Source organism: Enhydra lutris, unplaced genomic scaffold (assembly GCF_002288905.1).
Source record: "Enhydra lutris kenyoni isolate GAN:26980312 unplaced genomic scaffold, ASM228890v2 scaffoldscaffold10, whole genome shotgun sequence".
NCBI lineage: Eukaryota > Metazoa > Chordata > Mammalia > Carnivora > Mustelidae > Enhydra > Enhydra lutris.
Window position 1 is genome coordinate 33,785,140 of NW_019154094.1, and position 22,034 is coordinate 33,807,173.

At 37.4% G+C, this 22,034-nt stretch overlaps 1 protein-coding gene across 1 annotated transcript in view; it reads left to right on the top strand.

Annotated features, from left to right (window-relative positions):
- LOC111144035 (contactin 4) overlaps positions 1–22,034 on the top strand; it is a 704,266-nt gene that overhangs the window by 219,725 nt on the left and 462,507 nt on the right. The window contains exon 2 of the mRNA XM_022498106.1: positions 1,583–1,724. Within this exon, the coding sequence (XP_022353814.1) occupies positions 1,670–1,724 (55 nt within the window). The 5' untranslated portion in view covers positions 1,583–1,669. The remainder of the gene's footprint in view (positions 1–1,582; positions 1,725–22,034) is intronic.

Genomic DNA, 22,034 nt, shown 5'->3' on the forward strand with positions numbered 1-22,034 from the left:
ATGGCTGGGTTACGTACACTGGGGAGGGTATGTGCTATCGTGAGTGCTGTGAAGTGTGTAAGTCTGATGATTCACAGACCTGTACCCCTGGGGCAAATACTACATTATATGTTAATTAAAGAAGAAGAAGAAGAAGAAGAGAGGATCAGGTGTATACCCAGAATCATGCAACTAGTTATAGCCAGAATTGTAAAGAGAATTTGAGTCTCCTAGTTTCCTAGCTTTCTCCTGTAAATAGGATAAATAGGTAGTATCCTGCTCATCTTTCAGACTCCCATGGGAGCTCTTCTTTATGATATTTCCCCGGCCAGAAAGTCTCTTCCTTCCTTCACAACGGCATTTTGTATTACAGTTTTATGAAAAGTGGGTAAATGCCCCCAGTTAGTAGGAGTCGGAGATCCTTGAGGCTAGATCTGGTTGTCTGCGTTTTGGGAGGTCCAGTGCCTCATCCCGTGCCTGGACAGCAAAAGGTGCCCCATATATGCGTAAATACATGGCTTTGCGGTCAGTATGGAGGGACAAGGGACGGGTGGGTGAAACCAAGTGCTGTCAGAGTTCTTTCTTCTAAGGTCATGTTGCAGACCTTTGGGACCTGACAATAATTTCACATTGTTTGGCTCACACATTGTTTAAGAAAATATTTTGAACCGATTTTCAATATTTAAAAATGGGAGATTTTCAAAATACAATAATATTTAAATTTTTTTTCTTTGAAAAGTTATAAGTGGTCTTGTAGTCCTGGGTCTGTGCCCCGATGTTAGCCATCAGCTTGGGCTAAGGAGCACCTACCCCTTCAGACAGGTTGTGTTCTCCAGAGTGCCCTGTTTGTCTGCCTGCTTCACTCCTTCACTTACTTGCTTTGTAGCCTTTGGAATACAGACCCTTTCATATACCACAAAGTTCTCCTATTTTGAGATTTCTGGATAATGGAAGAGCTGCTTTTTTAAATCATGTTCTCTATTTGTCCAAAAGAACCTAGTAGTCAGCTACACATAGATGGTAGGATTTCTCCCAGTAGGCACTGGAGCTGAGCTCTTTTATTGGATTCAGGAGATGAAACATAGAGTAAGGAAAAATACTTAAATTGATAGAGTAGTTATAATCTTCCCACATATAACTCCATTCTAAATCTTGGAATTTTTTCCTTGTGGTCCAGCAATGTTAACTCTATCTTGTACAGTAGCAGCTTTTCCATGTTGGCATTTTTATATTATTAATTGGAAAATAAATAAGAACAGGAACTGGAGACTAAGGGGTTGAGTAGGACCTTATTAAAAAAAATAATAATAATCCATTCCAATAGTCCATTCCTCTGCCTTTGGGTTGGTTTATGTCTAAGCAAAGCTGTTCTTGCTTACACTCAGTAGCCACAGGGAGACACCAGCTCCATTCCCTGCCCAGGTATTATTTAGAAGGAAAGGAGAGGGAGCTTATTTGCTTCATACTCATAATTTAACATACTATTCTTTAGTAGGACTTTTCCACAAGTGAGTTTTATTTGTATTCAGGTAGAAACAAGTTTGCAGAGACCACAAGGAGAGGTATCTGTGAATCTCATTGCAATGTCTCTTCTTTCCCACAGATTAAAGGTTGAACAAAACTTAAAAGAAGCAGCGATTCTATTCACTTGTTATTGGACTTGAAACTCCTTTGACCTCGGAAACTGAAGATGAGGTTGCCATGGGAACTGCTGGTACTGCAGTCATTCATGTTGTGCCTTGCAGGTAGAGTGTCATTTAAAAACTTCTTGATTTAAAAATGCCACTGTATTTCACACTAATTCAAAAGTGTGTCTTCACTTTAGACGGCAATGATAAAATCGTAAGAGTGCACGTTACTACGACTAGACTAACATTTGCTGACACTGTTGAATATACTTTCCTGATGGTCTTTTAGTGGCTGTTTTCATGGTGTTGTATCCAGAGCTAGACATTGATGTTTCACCTGCCTATCCGGTCCTTTTAGAGTCCACTGAGCCATTATTTAGTTTGAAAGTTGTTATTTTTGCTCATCCCACTGGTCAATTGCATAGAGATATTGGGCAATAAAACCGATAATATAGTCTAGAGTATTGCCCACTTTGATGTCAGTGGATGGAAGTTTATTTGGGCAGCTCTTTCAATGTCTTTGTTAATATTGCTCCATCTTTTGATACTAAGACTCCTTTTTTTTTTTTTTTTCATTTCAATACACCTATAGTTAGCAGAAGACAGAAAGCAAAAAGATAGGAGATTTTTACTGTATACCAATGGTCAGCTAGTAGACAAGGGCTTTAAAAAGTTCAGACATGCTGCTTATTACTTTCTCGATTTTCTGGAAGATATGAGCCTACCAGGTAGCATACATAATTCAAATGCTGATGCACCGTAAGTCCAACATGTGCTGAGAGTTGGTTTTAAGGTTGGGATGGTGGGCATCTTTCCAGGCCTTTTTGAAATGTCTGGTTGACCTGCTTTGTTGTTGAGAGTTTTGAGTCCAAGAGGGACACCTGGAATATATTTGCATTTTTATAAAATACAGCAAAAATGACTTTTGGGTCGCCATTACTTTGATTCATGACTTCATTCAAATAATGTTACTGAGTACCTTGCAAAGACCCAGCTTTGTGCTAGTATCTGGGACCATAATCCTGAGAAAGACACACATGGTTACTGCTCCCTTAAAACTCTATTAGCTGAGTTCTATATTTATATAGATTGAAAGCTTGATAGAACAGATTATTTGTAATTGTTACAAAATTAAAGCTAGCAGTGGTAATACTAACATATAGAGATGACTTTTCCATGCCAGGCACTATGCTCACCTGTTGTACTTTAGCTCATTTAATTACATCATGACCACTAAGAAGTCACTGTTAACTATTTTTATTGGCAACACCATTACTATTAATATCATTACTGAAACATCAAGAAGAAGTTAAGAAACTTACCCAAGCCAGTAAGTGGGGAAATTGTTAAGTTTCAGACTCAAGCAGACTGACTCCAGAATCCATAATTTTGATCATTAGAATATAATCCTTTAGTTATATTGTTGATTTGTCCAGTTTATGCTTACAAATTTATTCTTGAAATTTTGGCTTTCATTCTCACTGTTTTTCTATGTGAATGTTACGTTTTCTATGTGAATGTCATGTTTTCTATGTGAATGTTAACCCACATTCACTCATAAGTGTTATAGTGCCCTACCTTTAAATCTGAACCTTTTGTCTTCACAAATATCCTCACCATTCCCTGATTATGGACATGTTGGCATCTAGACACCTGTTTTAGCTTTATCGCTTTTCCCTCATCTGGTCGGAGAGTAAATCTTGTCATTCTCCACCAGTGTTTATCAGGCTTTGTGCCTCACTTGGTTTTCTCCAGTCTTTTTGTGTACATGGACCCTCCAGAAAGGGCCTTAACTGAATCAGTCTGGTTCTAACTTCTCCTACTCTGGGATGAACATATTCTTTAAAGTTTAAAGCAGTGAATGGATTTCTCAGTATTTGACTACAGCAATGTGCTTATTTAACCCAGTGTGCTGAGTAGATGTCAAGAAATTAAAAGAGCTGAAAATCAAGGAAGACATTAATCTTCTCAGTTGTGTTTTGAAAAACTTCGAATTCTCATTGAAGATGAGTACCTGTATCTTTTTGTTCAGTTAGCTTTTTGTTGGGAATCGGTCGGTATATCGATTGTTTCTGTGAGCCTTTTTTGTGAACTGTTTCACATGGCATTAATATTCTCTTACCATATGCCTCCTTCAGTGTAGGTAAAGTCGAGCTTTAATTAATGTTTTTGTTTTCTTGCTATTTGTCTTGATTTCATTAATTTATATAGCACTCAATACTCTGAATTTTGAACAGATTTCTTTAACTGCTTTAGCTTCTCGGTTTTTTCCTTTCCTATACTTTCTTAGTCATAGACTTCATGGTAAGTTTTTGGCAAGGAAAATATTTGTGTGTGTTATGTTTACCGTAATTAGTGGATCTCAAATGGGTCTTTTCCTAAATAAGATAGAAGATCCAAATCTATAAGCATATTGCTCCTGCAAGAGATAGATCTTGAGGTCTGCTAATTATTTAAAGGTATTGATTAGTAATTTATGGTACAATAGAAATGTTCTTCTCTTTTGCCAAATACTAGGCTAAGTCTCTGACAATAATTAAAAAAAAAAAAAGAAGAAAAAGAAGAAGAAGTAGTAGTAGTCTGAAAATCCAGTCTCTATAAAATTGGTTTTATTATCCTGCCTCTTAGTGAATTTAAACCAGGGATCACAGAACTCCACTACCTGAATGAGTAAGGAACTTAATAAATGAGTGAACATTCTTCAAGTGATAGTGACTCCTACATACAATATAGGATGCTGGTAATTGTGGAAAACTGGAGAAAACATATCCTGCTAAATTAGCAACCAGCTAATTAGTGCCCAACTCTAGTCCTCTGTGCTAGGTCTTCTAGTTCTTCAACATTTTTATGCATAAATCTCCTATTTTTTTTTTAACATTGCCAACCAATTCAAATTAATTTTAAAAATGAAAACAAAAAGCCCGCATAAAACAGACCAAAATGGTCTTCAGGCTAGAGATACAGCTCCTGGTCTACCAGTTTGCAAAGTTTATTTCTAGCACTGGTTTTTTTGTTGTTGTTGTTACTATACACTTTTCCAAGTACACTGGTTGTTGGGGGCGTCTGTACAAAGTCTTCCTTTTGCCAAGAATTTTCTTCCATTAAATGTCCCTGTCACTTGCCCTCTAACCCTATTTGAATTGTTGCTTAAATGCCACTTAGTTGGTGAGGCTTTTCTTGACAACAATAAACAAATTAATACTAGTGAAAATAGCAACATTTTCTTTCAGCAACATTCTCTACCCCTATTATTATTTTATTTTTCTCTAGGTTTCTTATCAATATATGAATAACTATATTTTATTTGTTTTTATACTAAATGTCTTTCCCAGCTTGATTGAAGCTTTATTCAGGCAGATATTTCTGGGGGTTTTGTTGTTGTTTTTTTTGTTTGTTTGTTTGTTTTTAGATCACTGCTATCTTCATCTTCACTAGCATCTTCAAAATGACTAGTGAACAGTGCCATTCAATAATTAAATAAACATATTTCAAATGAATGAATGCTGCATACTGGCCAGACATGAGAGAGAGAGAGAGAGAGAGAGAGCGAAAGCAGTCTCCAAGTTTAAGGTCGACTATGAACCCAAGGCAGACTGTAGTCACTTTTATGTTAAGGGAGGGGACTAGTCACCTCTGAAGCTAATCCATACAAATTTTTATTTTACGTGTGTGTGTGTGTGTGTGTGTGTGTGTGTGTATTAGGTTTAAATATATAAAGTATGAGATTTGGTTTATGTGCCTTAAACTTTATATGAGATGTTCTTGGTATAACACCACCTTGCCCATTTCTTACTTCAGCTACTGCTGGGTACACTGTGCCCCCTGTGGGTTTTTCTGCCTCCAGTCTTTGTCTATAGTTACAAGCAAGAGAAACTATGAGAAGCTCACTCTCCTCTGCTACATTTCTCAACCAGTGAGGTATGAAGAACAGTAATAAATACCACAGCCTCCTGTCATTTAGGAGGACAGTTATTAGGCACATTCTACATGGTTCCTTAAAGATCCCCAGGAAAGATGGAATCCCAGTTGCCTACAGTAGTTTCTTCTACCTTTCCCTGCTTCACCCCTGCTTCCTGGGATCATCTCCCAAATAAACTAGCTGTTTCCAAATCTTCCTTCACACTGATTTTGGAGGAATACAAACCAAAAATACGTACACGCTGATTAATAGCAGAGCAGTGGCCCAGTATTAGTCATGTCAGTAATGAAGAAGAAACCAGACAGGAAACATAGTTTTGACAGAGATTACTGATGTGCTTGACTATGATGTATATCCATGTAGGTATATGTATGCAGTTACTTATACAAGTGCATGTACACATGCCTTTATATAGGTACAACTTGAGTATTGTCTAGGTCTTGCAACCAGATAATATTTTACTATTAAGCAACACTCTTATTGTTTTTCCAGTTTATTGGTTGCAGTATTAGCCAAATACAGAGCAAGTCATAATTGCTCCTCTGGGATTCACTTTACACCTCTGTACACTGAGGCTATTAAACAGATTGTTCCCAAAGTCCTTTTTCAACTCAGAAATTTTTGGCTTTAGCTATACACATGGTCTGAGAAATTAACCAATCAATTAATTAATTCTGGAAATGTTAGAGCTAAGCTTAAAATTTTGTTTAACTTACTACAAAGTTTTACCTAGTTCCTATGCGCAACGATGTGTTACTGATTCTGTTCACATTGGCAGAATTTGAAAGAAAGAGTAAAATGGCTGGTCCATATGTTCATGTATGGAAAGAAGCAGCAAGCTATGTGAATACCCTCTGTGAATGAATGAAAAAAATGTGTATGTTTGATGTATTCTCAGTTGATTTTGGTTTCGGGGAGGCTAAATTTATTCCCATCTCTGTGGTGCAGTTTACCAACTTCAGCAATTATCTCTTTTTGAGAAAGTGCATCCTTTCCAAATGCAAGCATTTGTTGACTTGTTCACAAAATCCCATGCCATTGTTACAGCTGCATCTGGGGGTAAACGGTGGAGTAATGGTCCTGTATAATTCAAGAGAGACATATTCTAGCATTGGTGAGTGTGCACAAAATATGGAGCAAGAAGGAGCCCTGGGTTGAATAGTTGGTCATAGGCATATAGCTTGTATCTATGACAGTAAAAAAATACAAGCCAAAGGCCAATACCTGCAATCAGACTACTTGGAGAGAATATTCAGTGGTCTTCAGAAGGGATTTTTATGCTCAGGAAATCTCTTATCATTAAGATTAAGTAGGCTGTCTATGGTTTTAGCTTCTTCCAGGGTAAGAGGACACAGATATACACTAGGAACTTCCGGTATATATTGATTGTGATAATAGAACTCAATGAGTATCATCTGTCCACTTAATCAGAATATTCCAGCAAAGTTCAGGATCATGCTGAAAACAAGGGAAGGGAAGGGAAGCCTTCTTCATAATGCCCATGTAGCTCCACCAGGATGGAGAGCACACTGAAGTTAGTTTCACAGCTTGTCCTCATAGAACAGCCTGTATAGTATTTCATTTCTCAACATTCTCATATTTTTTCCAGAATAAACAGAAGAATGGGCAACATTCAAATAATTAACAGTTCTAGACAGATATTAAACCTAGTAGTACTGACTCTGCTCTTGCAAAAGTTACAAAAATAAAATTAAGATCAAAAAAGGTTTGGATAAATGTCAGTTTTCATATAGTTACTGCAAAGCATAGTCCTTTAGTGACCTCCTATTTTATTGTTTCTCTTTCTAAGAAACTGGCTTGCTAATGCATTTATAGTCATGCTGACTGAACCCAACGAATAGATTTCCTATTTCCTCTGTGCTGTCTTCTAACCATGGCCATGAAATGAAGCCAAAGCAGTAGAAAGATTTAGCAAGAAGAGAGCTAATAACTAGATTAAAAAGCAGTGACTCCAGTGATGAAAATTCAAGAAAAGAATGGGAAGAAGTATGCCCAGAAAATAATAAACAGCAAGTGGAAAACTCCTTTTGAATATCAATTTAAGTACTTAAGTACATTTCATAGTGGGAAAATAATAATCAGTAATGAAGATGTTGAGGTAAATAGAGAAACTGGCAGCAGCTTTATATCCCCATAGGCATGGACATATAGTAGCAGTCATACAACCAAAAAGTTATTAGAAATATTCAATTTAAGACCTCTCCTGAAGCAACATCATTAATGGCTTCATTAGATATGCTCAGCCAAGCTGGATGTCTTAGCTATAAATAAAATTCCCTTACTGATAGAGTCTAGGACCTGTATCTACAAAAAAAAAAAAAAAAAAAAAAAGTATTCTGTTGAGTGAAACATATTAGGAGGAAGGGAGAAAAACAGATGAAAATCTATATGTTACTATGCATTTCATATCAACCTGTGTAGTAGTTGTTTGTTGAAATACGGGTTTAACCCCAGAGCTTGAGGATGGTAGGTGGAAGAGTAGCCTGTGGCATCTCCGACATTGCCAAAAATGGGACCTGGAGACCCAGCAGCACAGGTAGTTAAGAACAGGGACTTTGAAATGTAATAGATAGGTCAGCCACTTAAAGGCTGTGTGATCGAGTTATTTTATCTCCCTCTCTTAGGTGGCTTTTCCCACCACCTATAAAATGGACAGAATAAGTGTATTTACTTTATTTGGGTGTTTATTAGGCTTGAAATCATGTATGTGTTCTTCATGCTCAGTACGGTGTCTAATACTTAGCCAGCATCATTTCATGTGAGCTATTGCTCCCCGAGTCATTCGACATCCATTTGAGGATCTGCCAGTGCTAAACATTGCATTGCTCTCATTCTAAGAATGTAGTTTAGTTCTAAGTGAAACATAGACCCTGTCCTCTTGGCACTGGTGGTAGTGGTGGTAATGGTGATGATGATGTCACCAGTATCCACTTCTTAGCACCCTGGTGTCTGCCCTTCTTCAGTGGTTGAAGATTGGATAGCAGACTATAGCACATTTGTTCCCCTGACCTCACCTTTTTGCAGTATGACCTCATCTTTAAAATAGGGATATACTGGACGCCTGGGTGGCTCAGTGGGTTAAGCCGCTGCCTTCGGCTCAGGTCATGATCGCGGGGTCCTGGGATCGAGTCCCGCATCGGGCTCTCTGCTCGGCAGGGAGCCTGCTTCCCTCTCTCTCTCTCTCTCTCTCTCTCTCTCTCTGCCTGCCTCTCTGTCTATTTGTGATCTCTCTCTGTCAAATAAATAAATAAAATCTTAAAAAAAATAAAATAGGGATATAATAATAATGAAGAATATCAATGAAAAAGAAGTACCCAAATTGATTAAACTTCTATGTGTAGAGCACTCAGAAAGGTGCCTGGCTTTGTCACATGGACTAAGTGTTAGTTGCAGTTAGTGCTGTTATTATCATCATCACCAAAAGCAACAAACAAGTGGGCGTCCATTTACTTGTATACCAGCCACAACATTTAGGGTCTGCTTCCTAGAAGGAAGACACCAAAGACCGTTGCCAGCTGGAGCCATCTGTGTGGGGAACTGGCACTGGGAAAGAGTTGGGAAGGTTTCTGTGATGGGGCTTCCAGAAATTTTATCAAGTTGCAAAGAGATAAAGTTTCCAAAGATAGAAGGATCCGGTGGCTCAAAATGATGAAAGATTTCCAAAATACATTTTACAAACAATAACAGCAACAACAACAACAACTAACCAAGATAAAGAAAGGTGCACGTAATAGCCCCTAAGGAACTGTGGTGGAATGTACTAGGGCAAAGACTGTGATGAGCCAATTCCTTCTATTCTTCTCTCCCCCCTAAACTCCCATTGATGATGTCAACCAGATACTTCATCTATATGATAAACAGAGTTTGATGAGATGTTGCTTTACACTACTGTAATAACACCCTTAATTTGTTTAGCACTTGTTAACTATGAAATATTAGCTGAACAGTCTGTTTAGCAAGGCTGTTAGGGGCTAGAGGCAACCACAATAATAATGAGTGAAAATTTATTGAGCATATCTGTGCCAGATACATCACATTTGTGAGTGCAGTTATCCCATTTAACCTGACAAGAACCCATTTCCTAGATGAGGGGTTATGACCTGACTAAGGAATCAAAGCAGTATTGAATTTGAGTCTATATATCTCCAAAGCCTGAGCTTTTTACTGTGATAGTATCATGCCTAATGACACCTAGTACCTGTCCTCATAGAGCTCGCCATCTTGTAAAATACTATGAACCAGTAGTTCTCAAATGTAGTTAGTTCAGGGACCAGCAGCATCAGCATCACCTGGTAAAGTGATCAGAAATGCAGATTCCTGGACCTCAGCCCAAACCTACAGAATTAGAATTTGTGGAAATGAGTCCCTCAGTGTGTGTTTTAATAACACATCTATAAGATTCTGATGCTTTTCAATGCTTGAGAACCATATTAAATGCTCGTGGGAGGCAGGTAAGGCAGGACTTGTCATTATTCCAATTTTACATATGGGATTCTTAGTGGTAAGTGACCTGCTCAAGGTCATATGTCTGGCATCAATGTCAAAGCTGGAATCTAAGTTTTGTGATTCATAATCTAGTGGTTTACTTTTCCCCCTTGTATATATGCTACACTTTTACTGTTGCAACTTTCAGAGCACCTTACTGAATACCTGATAATATAAAGTAAGGGCTTCTCATGTTGAAGAGGTGTCCTGAGTAATGAAATAATTTAATTTTTCTGCTAAGCCTTGTTTCACTGCCTGTGAGCCACTAACAGATATGATATTGGCCTGTGCTCTTGATCTGTTTTGTTGTAATGAATGCAGAAAAGATGTTTTTCTTTAATTTTAAAAGGAACTAGAACTATGTGGTCGAATCTTGGGAAAGTGGAAAATAGAAGAAAAATGTCCCTGGAACCTACAAATACAGTATAATGACTAATCCTTTTGGTAAACAATAATGTACATATTATCATTAGATGTGAATTCTGTGCTTAGAGAAATAAAGGGGGGAAAAAGGCAGGAATATTTTGCACAGTGCCTAGTGAATTGTCAGGTTGTTTTGTCTTCTTGGAGTAATCAAGAATCCTTTCCCTTAAGGTAGATAACAGATTGTTTTGTTTTGGAAAGGAATAATTCTAGGCGAGATGGCTCACTCTGTCAGATCTGAACTGAGATTTTGTTCCAAGGTTCTCTTTTTCTGTAGTAATGTTTGGCAAAAGGCCACAGAAGACCCCTCTAAAGCTTTAATTTGTGCTGGAAGTAGCCACAGTTAGCTATGAGCACTTGACATGTGGCTAGTCGAAACACTTCCCAAAATCTGTAGTAGTTTCCTAGGGCAGCTGTAACAAATTACTGCAAAATAAGTGGCCCAAAACAACAGAAATTTACTCTCTCAGAGGTCTTGAAGCTGGAAGTGTGAAATCAAGATGTTGGCAAGGCCATACTCATTCTCAAGTTTCTAGAGAAGAATCCCTCCTTGCCCCTTCCTAGCTTCTGGTTATGGTAGCAATCCTTGGCATTCCTTGCCTGTGGATGGATGACTTCAATCTCTGCCTCTACCTTCACATCCCCTTCTTTTTGTGTCTGCCCTGGGATGTTGGAAACCTAATACAAGGAAGCATTTAAAATACCTCTAGTAATTTTTATACCAATTACATGTTGAAATGAATACACTGGGCTAAACAAAACATTAATTTTGCCAGTTTATTTTTTCTTTTAATGTAGGTACTAGAGAAATGTTAATTATGTATGTGCCTCACATTATGGGTCTATTGAATAGCAATGCCATAGAAGATGCAGGAACTAACCTATTATTCCTTAGTTTATAACTATAGCTGAGAATAATTCCCTTCTTTTTCTTGTCTTTGTAGAAGTAGAAACTCAAGCTGGTAGCCCTGAGCCTGAAGGGAAATTGATTAAGGGACAGGTATAGAGGGGAGAGGTAAAAAATGTAAATTTTTTAAACTTTTGACTCAAAGAATAGGTTAAATGTTCTTTATCACAGTCCCTCCAAGGTGCTTTTATAGAAGAAAGAATGTCGAAGTCTTTTTGTACGCAGTAAAAACAGTGAAATATTGAAGACTAGAAGATTTTTTGAAAAATTTTTTTTACAGAGACCCTACAAATCACATTGACCATAATAGAAGTAATTTGTACAAAAATGTTCATAGCAGTATTATTCATAATAGTCAAGAAGTGGGAATAACCCAAATGTCAATAGTTGATTAATGGATAAACAAAATATGATACCCATATAGTGGAGTGTTATTCAGCCCTAAAGAGGAATGGCATACTGATAGTACAGCATGGATAAACCCTTGATATATTCTAAGTAAAAGAAGCCAGACACAAAAGGCCATATGTTAATTCATTTATATGAAATGTACAAAACACAGAAATCCATAGAGACAGGAAATAAATTATTCTTGCCCAGAAGGGGGTGTAGGGGAAGACTAGAGTGACTGCTATTGGGTGTACAGTTTCCTTAGGATGATGAAAATACTCGGGAATTGGGTGCCTGGGTGGCTCAGTCAGTTAAGTGTCTGCCTTCAGCTCAGGTCTTGATCCCAGAGTCCTGGGATGGAGTCCTGCATCAGGCTCCCTGTTCAGCAGGGAGTCTGCTTCTCCCTCTTTCCCTCCCTCCTGCTCATGGTCTCTTTCAAGCTCTCTTTCTCTCTCTCTCTCAAATGAACAAATAGAATCTTAAGAAAAGAAAGAGAAAGGAAGGGATGAAGAAAGGAAGGAGGGAAGAGAGGAAGGAAAGAAGGAAGAAAGGAAGGGAGGAAGAAAGGGAGAAAATACTCTGGAATTATGAAGTGATGCCTGAACAACCTTATGAATATACTGTAAACCACTTGTCTTAATCACGTAAGGCTACGATAACCACAAACTTGGTGGCTTATAAACAACAGAAATTTGTTGCTCACAGTTTCCATGGGCTGGAAGTCCAATATCAACTTGTCAGCTTGTTAGGTTCTGGTGAAAAAGGCCTTCTTCCAGATGGCAGATAGCCAAATTCTGTCTGTATACCCATCATCACAGGGCTAGGATTTAGACATAGGAATTTGAGGGGAAAACAAATATACATACCATAGTACGATTTTATTGTACATTATAAAAGGGTGGATTGTATTGCATGTGGATTATATCTTAGTAAATTTTTTTATAAAACTCCTGGGGGGGGAAGTTTTTGAAATCTTACTAAATATTACATTTTACTGATAGAGCCTATCTTGTCAGGAAATCAGCATTACTCAGTGCCAACTTCTGTTATATATAATTAACAGGATTACAGGACTGTAAGCCTATCCCAACTCCCATATTTTAGACAAGTTAACTGGTTTGGCCAAAGACACACAGATAATTAGTAGCATGTTCAGAATCCAAGTTTCCAAACTCTTAATCTCAATCTGTCTTCCACTGCTCCCTTAAGGCACTTTCTAGTGTGTGTTTTATGGACACTGGGGGTTTCATCTCTCTCTAGCCCACACCCAAAACGCAAATCCTGTAATAAGAGGGGGGAAAAAGCGTAAACATCCTTGTGGGAGTGAACTCTCTGACTTTAATTCACCTGAGGTGTGACACTTGATTCCATCATGGAAACAAAAGAGGGGGTGCTAATGTAGGGAAAAGGAGACCATCTGTGTATGAGGGTGATCTTGAGGAAGCAGAATGACCAATGTTACTGATTTGTCCCGTATTGGTGTCTCCAGGAAGCAGAACATTTCTTTTCCTTCCTGTCTGTACCAAACCTCCTGGTGGCTAAAATTAAAAATCTGTACTAAGTTTGTGATTAAACTTCCCCCTACCTGAGGATTATATCCCAAGCCAATGCTTTGTAAATAGTTTTGGTACAAAAAGGGAAGGCAGAAAGAGGACAAATAGGTAAACTATTTTTTTGGTTTTGTTTCCTTTTTTTATTTAAATAAATTGATTTTTTTTAAAAAGTGTTTATTTGAGAGAGAGAGAGAGCACAAGCAGGGGTAGGGGCAGAGAGAACAAGAGAAACAGGCTCACTGCTGAACAGGGAGCCGGATGAGGGTCTCGATCCCAGGATGCCTGGATCATGACCTGAGCTAAATGCAGACACTGAACCGGCTGAGACACCCAGGCACCCCTGGTAGCCACATTTTAAAAAATTCAGTTTATCTAGTGGTGTCTGGGTGGCTCAGTCAGTTAAGTATCCTTATCTTGATTTCGGCTTAGGTTGTGAGCTCAGCTCGTGAGATGGAGCCCTGTTTTGGGCTCTGCACTCAACATGGATTCTGCTTGGGATTTTATTTCCCCCTGAGCTCGTTCACATGCTGTCTCTCTCAAATAAATAAATAAATCTTTTAAAAATACTAAAAATAATAAAATGTGGCTACTAGCAAGTTTAAACTTACCTGTATAATTTGCATTCTTTTTTTACTGGGCACACTACTCTGGAAGATGTCTCAGGTTTCTTTTAGGTCAGGTGTCAGCAAACTTTTTCACCTAAAAACCAGATAGTAAATATTTTAGGTTTGGGGGACCATATAGTCTCTGTTGCAACTCCTCAAGTCTGTCCTTGCAGTACTCAAGTAACCACATACAGTATAAAGTATGTGTGGCTGTGTTTCAATAAAAATTTATACATACATAAAAGCAAGTATATTTGTATGATCCTACAAATGAGCATGGTTGTATTATAATAAACTTTTATACATACATCCAAATGAGTGTATTTATGTGATATATATATAAATGGGTATGACAAAAAAAGGCAGAGGCTGTTTTACTGACAAAGTATATGATAAATGTATCTTGTCAAATAGATTATTTCAAAGGTATGAATGCAGCAATGTCCATGTTGTTTGAACTATTTAAGTAAAAGGAAACAAAATTCGATGTAAACTTCCTGGTGTCAACTATATTGCTTCCACTTAAGTGACATCTGTACCAGAAAGGAATTAACATACCTAGAAATGCATCCTGCTTATTGATGTGGAAACAAATTCAAAATAAGTCAGGATAAACTTGAGATACAGAAGAAAGCATAACTCTTTTCTAAGGAGCTTTGAAGATGAGACCTAACAATCCCTTGCATCGAATTTATTGCCTTTGCAATCAGAGATTCAAAAGTTGTGCCAAAACTATTTGCCAAAGTTGTGCTGTTGTTTAGTCCCTCTCTCTTAGAGCAGATGAGAAAACAAAAGAGCGAAAAGATTAATTCATCTGCCCATGTTCACATGGCACCCTACTTTCAGAGCAAGGATCACATTTTGGGAATATTTGATTGGCTTTTATCAAAATTTTTCCTGATTGGACTTGGAATTGATTGCTGTGTTTCTGTCACATTCATAACACGTCTAAATTTAATGTAAATGGACATGGAATTTTATTATTAAGGGTGTTTTGGATAAAAGTTTGTGACTGGCTTTCTCAGCTGTTTTCCCACCTGAGAATGGTTTTAGGTAACTTGGCTAACAATACCCTGTCATCTTTTGATATAGTAGCAAATAAATTTGGAGAAGAGATTAGGTTCTTAATGTTAGAACTTCTGGTTCTTTTGAAAATACTTACATGTTTTATTTATTAATCTGTTCACCTATGTAAAAACAATTTACGAAGCATCTACTATCTTCCACGTACTGACAGGTGTTGGGCATACATCTACATGTGTATCCATCTAGATTGGATTTAAAGAGTTTATAATCTTGTGTGCTGAAGCAGTTTGTTTTAAATGAATATGTTCTGACAGATTTAAGTGAGAATTCCAAGTAAAATACAGTGTTCTCAATGAACCATGTTGTTAAAATTTCATAAGACACTTCCTTGGGGGGCGTCTGGGTGGCTCAGATGGTTAAGTGTCTGCTTTCGGCTCAGGTCATGATCCCGGGGTGCTGGATCTAGCCCCGCATCAGGCTCCCTCCTCCGTGGGGAAGTCTGTACCTTCCTCTCCAACTGCCTCTCTCCCCCACTCATGCTCTTTCTCTCTCTTAAATAAGTAAATAAAATATTAAAAAAAATAAAAGGACACATCTTTGATATAACCTATAGTAGATAAAATCATGGTCTTGGACCTGAGATAATTCTGGTTTCAAAAATTTTTTTTCTAAGTGTGGCTACCAAATTACTCGAGGAAATTTCTTAATTCTTTGACAAAGGAGATTTAAAATATTTAACACAGTGTCTGGGCTATAATCAGGATATGATGAAAAATGTCTGTTGCAATCATTTATTAATAATAAAGGGCCATGGCTTTCTTCCTTTTTCCCACTGAGCCCTACTGCACGCAAAACACTTGAATTTTCTTTACTTCAGTGGATTCTGAATTACATAAATGAATAAAGAAGAAAGAAAATTCTGGCATGAAAGGGAAAGAGAGAATGCTGAGGTCAGGCTTACCTTCTGGCCTATCATGATTAAAACTAAGTAAGGGAGGTCAAAAGTGATGATGTTTAGTTTTGTTCTAAAGTTGACTAAAAAGAGGGCAGGTCACAGCCTCATTCATAGGTAAGGAAGGAAGAAGAAAACAGGATTGATAACTATTTCTCTTATGTGATTATATTTTATCTTTAAGGATAAACCTGTGTCCTATTATTTATATAGCCATATAGACATAAATGTATATAAGAATTTTTTTACTGTATCTTTACCCTATTGGTCTATCTGCTAATATTTGAATGAGAAAATTTTAGAAATGGAAGAGCATGCTGTATCATACATGTAATACTTTGTCATTAACTGTTAATCATCGTTACTTTACCTGATTTTTGAAATTTCTTACCATTGAAACATGACTTAGAGTCCTAGGATGCTTTTTCATTACTGATGATGATGATGATGATTATAGTAGTAATAATAACAGTAATAATTACTATCTTCTTCCCTCTCATCTAAATGCTTTGCATATTAATATAAATAATATTGAGCTCAGAGTAGCCCTAATGTGGCTAATATCACCTCTGCATTATAGAAGGACAACTAAATCATGGGGCATTTGGGTGGCTCAGTCAGTTAAGCATCTGCTTTCAGCTCAAGTCATGATCCCAGAGACCTGGAATTAAACCCCATGACTGGGCTCCATGCTCAGCAGTCTGCTTCTCCCTCTCCCTCTGTCGCTCCCCTTGCTTGTGATTGCTCTCTCTTTCTCTCTTAATGTCAAAGAAAGAAAGAGAGAAAGATGTTTAAAAAAAAAAAAAAGAAGAAGAAGAAGAAGAAGGGACAACTAAATCAGATTAAGGAAGTGGTGGAAGGTCATAAGGTATGGCTTCACTAATGGCAGATATTTTCCTCCCACTCTGTTCTGGTCCACATCAGCCTCAGTCTTTTCCAGGTTCCATCTGGAGCAACACTCTTGGTTTTATAGTGCGTAAACACCTGTCTGTCCCCCTAGCACCTGTGTGACTTAACCCTTCATCAGCCTCCTCCTTAGTTACTGATACACTAAATTATGATGGAGAACACCAAATTAAACTTGCAGATGTTACTTCCTAAAGTTGCTTTATTTCTGGTATGTAGCCACAGTATCATGATCTCTGTTTTCTTTCCAAGGTGGTATATTTCCTCCATTTTCTTTCCTTTTGAGTCATCACTTTGTTTTTCCTCCATTCCTTATGATCCTATTCATTATCTCTCCCACTCCAGGTTAGTGCTTTCTTCCTCTGATCTTCCTTTGCTTTCTCATTCTAATTACATCTTAGCTTAGCATACAGATGTAAAAGAAATGAAATTGTCTTTAAGCACTCTTTCCCAAACTCCCAACTGTTCACCTCCCTCTGATTTGAAATGAGTAAAGTTCTAATTTAGTTGTTTAAAACTAAGCTAATGTATTCATATATTCAAATACAGTGCCTACTTTGTATGTGGTATCTTCTGTGCTTCTTTTTTTTTTAAAGATTTTATTTATTTGTGATTGAGAGGGAGGGAGAGAGAGAGAGCACGCTCGCACGCGCGCCCTCGAGTTCAGGAGCAGGGGGGTGGGACAGGGAGAGGTAGAAGCAGGCTCCTCACAGAGCAGGGAGGCTCATACTGGGGCTTGATCCCAAGACCCCAGGATCATGACCTGAGCCTAAGCCAGAGCTCAGCCCACCTAGTCACCCAGGTGCCTCCGTGCTTCTCTTAAAAGAGAGAGTGAAATTCACTCATAATCTTGTTTTTAGAATAAAACACCACTTTCCTCCTGGGAATTATAATAATTCAAGGAACCAAACCTAACCAAAATAAATCCACTTCAGGGCAAAAGAGTAAATAATAAAAATGCAGCAGTATTTTTCTGGGTCAACAGTTTTTGCCAGAACTTGATGGGATATCCTCTGTAGAATCTGACTGAGAAGTTATGAACTACTGATAAGACTGCCACATATGAGTTGCACACAAGTGATCTATGCAATATAAAAATTGTCAAGTGAAAATGAATTCTCTCTCTCCTCTTTTTACTCTTCAGAAGAATTCTTGGACATCCTGTTTAGAAATGCTTTTTCCCCCAATGGTGTGATATCTGTACAAATTCTTGGTTTTAATGTAATGTTTATCTAATTAGAAACATAGCCAAATTTGAAGTGGATACTCTAGATTTCTTGCATTTCATTAATGATTTCATCTACTTGCTCTATTCCATTCCATTAAAGATAAGGAAAGAGGAAAGGCAATTGTGAGTCAATTGCACTTCATAATTGTTTATGATTTCATATTATCTAAATTGATCCTCAGTTCAGTAAAAAAAAATTTTTTTAAAAGTATCTATGTATTTTGTTGAGTAATTTGAAATCACTTTTGAAAAGCAAAGTCACTTTATGGTAATGAATGGTAGGTAATTACCATTTACTGTGGTAACCATTTTGTAGTATATATACGTACCAAATCTATGTTGAACACCTTAAATGAGTACAGTGTTATATGTCAATTATATCTCATTATTACAAAAAAAAGAACAAAACACTCTTACAAATATCACAAAAAAAAACCCTCACACAAAAAAAGAAATTGCCCTCAAATTTTGGTCTTTACTTTTTTTATGTTAATGTTATAGAGACTCAGGATTTTAGAATCGTATTTACCCCTTTATGGTTTTATAACATTAAGTAAGTCTGTCTCACCTTGGATCCAAGATTCTACATGAGTAAAATACATGAGTGAAGCATAAAATGTGTTTTCTAAGCCAGTGCTATCCAAAATTTGATCATCGATTTTTGTCCAATCTGTGTACTTACTGTGTTATTATTTACTTCAGTTTTTATTAACTCAGTTTGTTAAATCTAAAATAACTTTATCACAGCAATATTACTTGTTACAAATGAAAAAAAAAAAACATAGAAATAAATACTGTGGAAACAAATGTATTAAAGCCTGAATTGTCTTCAGAATACTCTTGAGTCCTGATATTTTCCCACAGAAATACGACTGTAAAGTATTAGATAGGTTTTTAAGGTATGCTGACATCAACTGAGACTTTCTTTTTTAATCAGAAAAATTAAAAGAGAATTAATTGAAAGAGGAGTTAATTTATTCTTAAGTGAGTCGATATTATTTAATGCCTTGTCTCTCTATGATCTAAAAATTACCTCTCATACCAGTGTTATGCATCCCACATTTTTAGTAAATGCTAATGTAGTGGGATGAAATCTTCTAGCTCCCCCAAAATGGATGTTGGAATGCCCCAGCATGGTTTATCTGTTATATCCTGCCCATATTGATTCAGATAAATCATATTTATTGTATGATCATGTTTTCTTCGTGCATTATTTTTCATCTATGGAAATGTTTATTGGAATTTTTCACTTCACGTACTACATAAAAGTTTATATGAATCATGTGTGCACTAAGGCATGTAATATTACTACTACCTTTATGATTCAATTTAATGATGTTCAAAGGCTTTGTAAGATCACCACCTGTCTTCTTACTTACCTGTCTGTCCCTATGCAGACCATCACACAGTAAGTGACATGAAGGAGCCAGACTAACCTTTCATTGGAGGCCTGGAACAGGGACAGCCTGGTATAGGATGTTGTCAGGACTTGAGATCCTTTAAGCACATGGTATTTCGACAGAGTGCTGAGTAGTTGTAGCATTAGTTGTGAGTTTTAACATAGAAACCATTCTCAAAGTCTTAGCCCAGTTGGGTCTTACAAACATGATTCATGAGTTTCCTTGGTTTTGATGCCTTATCTTTAACATTTTTTGCAGTGCCTTTTTGTTCACTTATCTGTTAAAATGTAATCTTGTTTCTGTTTTTAGCCTATTATCATAATAAGCCCAGTGTTTTGTTTTTTTTTAAGATTTTATTTATTTATTTGACAGAGATCACAAATACGCAGAGAGGCAGGCAGAGAGAGATGAGGAAGCAGGCCCCCCGCTGAGCAGAGAGCCCAATGTGGGGCTCCATCCCAGGACCCCAGGATCATGACCTGAGCTGAAGGCAGAGGCTTTAACCCACTGAGCCACCCAGGCGCCCAGTGTTTTAAGTGTGTAGTGTGTGTGTGTGTGTGTGTGTGTGTGTGTGTGTTTTAGTGTAGTTTCTCCTTAGGCAGAACTACGTAAGCCATCTCTTCCCTCCACAAAGATAATATCTGGATTATGGATCTTCAGAAGAATACTAGGGTCATGCTTAACATTTTCCCCCTCCATAAAGCAGTAGTAAACATTTATTGTCTCATGTATGTTTTGGGTTTTGTTTGGCGGTGTTGTTTTTGTTGTCAGGAATTTGTTGTTAGCTTATCTGGGTGCTTCTGACTCAGCATCCCTCAGGAAATTGCAGTCACATGTTACCTGGGGCTAAAGTATCTGGGGGTTTGACTCGGGCTACAGGATATACTTTCAAGTTGGCTCAATCACATATATGGCCGGCAGGTTCATGCTAGCAGATGGTGGGAGGCCTCTGTTCCTCATCACATGGAGCTCCCATAGGGCTGCTTGTGTATCCTCTTGGCCCTGGCTTCCTTCAAGAGCAACTGGCTCAAAGAGGAAGTGAAAGGAAGCCACAGTGCCTTGTTGCAGGCCAGCATGGTATAATGTCATTTCTACCATATTCTGTTTGTTAGAGCGAGCCACTATAACCTGACCACACTTGAGGGAAGGGACTTAAGCTCCACATTTTGGAAGGAGAAATATCAAAGAATTTGTGGACATAATTTAAAACCACCACAATCTACTTTTCTTCATTTCTTATTCTTCCATTATAGGAGGAATTGTCATCATTTCTTACTGGGATGATGTGGAACAGTTCTATCAGGCCTTTTCCTTGTCTTCACTCTTCTTTCCCTCTTCTCCTTTTCCATTCCATTCTTGATATACCAGCCAAAGTAAGCATTTAAAAACACAAATCTATTGTATCATACTTCTTAACTTTGAGTGGCTTACTACTGCATATGGAATAAAATCAAACCCATAATGTCCTACATAAATGTCCCTGTCTTCTTCTCCAACCCTATCTCCTGCAACTCCCTCCCTAACTCATTGAAAGTTCTAATCTTCTCTTCATTGCTAATACATTTCAATCTCTTACTGCCTCAGGGCTTTCACCACCCCCAACACCCACCCTATGGTCACTCTGTTCTGACTGGTCTTTTCCCTTGTTTTCCTATGACTGGCATATCCTTCGGATTTCCATTTAAATACCTCTCCATCAGAGAAACTTTCCCAATGAAACTACAGTAGTACCTTCCCACAATCTTCTCTTTTAATTAAAAAAAAAGTTCATCAAAGTATAATTGACATGTAACAAATACCACCTTCCAAAAAATCAAATTCCACATTTTAAAAATATATAATATGGTATATTTGACATATGTATATAATTGTGAAGCCATCACTGCAAGAAAATAATGAATGTATCACATCAAAAGTTGCCTCATGGCTCTTTGTAAAGAGCATGTTCTATTGTTTTCTAATGCTCTTTAATCATTACGCTGCTTAACACAATTGACAATTACAGTTACAATGCTCTTATTTTACTTTATAACAATTCACTTGTGTGTCTCCCCAATTAAACTGTTAGTGCCACATAGAAAGAAAATATACCTGTAGAGTTCATGGCTGTTTTCCATGATTATATTGCCTGGAACTTTGAAGATGTTTGAAAAAAAATTTTTGAGTAAGTGAACAATTAAGTACATTAGGGCCCTTAAAGAGCTATAGGTCAAGTGCTACAGTATAGAGAGGCATTCAAAAGTTTTAGGGAGATGAGGATTTACTTAGGAGTTTGTGGAGCTGATTGCTTTGTAGCTGTCCTTTGAATAGGAATAGTTTTGTGTATTTTAACAAAACAAGTAAAAGCCTCCTGAGACTGAGCCTAGAGCATGAGGTGCCTATTTCTAAAGAGTAAACAAAGGGAAAAAAAGATCGTATTTGGACTGTCATGTAGGGTAGGTGAAAAAAGGTAAGCACTGAATGCCTGGTGTAGTAGTCCAGTTCTTTATTTCAGCAACTGAATGTTTTTAGCTTGGCCTTGATTTTTAGTCATCCTAGCTTTACCTCAGAACAATTAATATGGTACTAGCAGATCAAAAAACATAGGTGATTATCTTCCAAATTTTTATTTT